Source organism: Phytophthora parasitica (genome assembly GCF_000247585.1).
Source record: "Phytophthora parasitica INRA-310 unplaced genomic scaffold supercont2.27, whole genome shotgun sequence".
Lineage (NCBI taxonomy): Eukaryota > Oomycota > Peronosporomycetes > Peronosporales > Peronosporaceae > Phytophthora > Phytophthora nicotianae.
In genome coordinates this window covers 637265-637820 of record NW_008649013.1, presented here as the reverse complement: position 1 = coordinate 637820, position 556 = coordinate 637265, and the positions used below count along the sequence as shown (strand labels likewise).

The 556-nt window shown below is 58.8% G+C and overlaps 1 protein-coding gene across 1 annotated transcript in view; it reads right to left on the bottom strand.

Moving 5' to 3' along the window:
- Positions 1-37: 37 nt before the first annotated feature.
- PPTG_22986 (hypothetical protein) overlaps positions 38-556 on the bottom strand; it is a gene marked incomplete at both ends in the record, with an annotated part of 2238 nt that continues 1719 nt past the window's right edge. Inside the window, one exon of the mRNA XM_008907789.1 lies at positions 38-556. Within this exon, the coding sequence (XP_008906037.1) occupies positions 38-556 (519 nt within the window).

The following is a 556-nucleotide window of genomic DNA, read 5'->3' as shown; positions in this document are numbered from 1 at the left end:
TACAAGCTGCTAGCCTACACATAACGGCAACACGCGATCAGGGAGAGGAGGATAAGAATTTACCGCGCAGGAGAGCAATCCCAAACGCCGGATGGTCCTCGGGCACGTCACAATAATGGTTACGCCAGCTATCGACCGCGTCCGTGATGGTCAACGCCTCCAGTAGATCGGCAGGATTGGCGCCGTCCTCGATCCCAGGATACCAGGCACCTGCCTCACCGGGTCGAGGGAAATGCAGGAAGAAGGGATCCAGCAACAAGTCAAAATCGCAGTAACCCCGGAGCAAGCCGATCAGCACCTGCTGAAGGAACGACTCCCACCGGGCGCCAGCTCTGGATCGACGCTGCTTGCGGCCAGTGTAGAACGCGTCCAAGTAGCGACTGGCGCGACGCTTGGTAATGCTTACCGGAAAGGCGTGGGTGGAGTCCCGAAGATGCTCATCCTCGTACGAAGCGTAAAGTCGCTTCATGTGCCGGAACCAACCCCGACTTTTGAACGTGAGAGGGTCAAGCGGGGCAGCAAGGACCTCCCACGGAGCAGGCTCGATCAAGTCGCG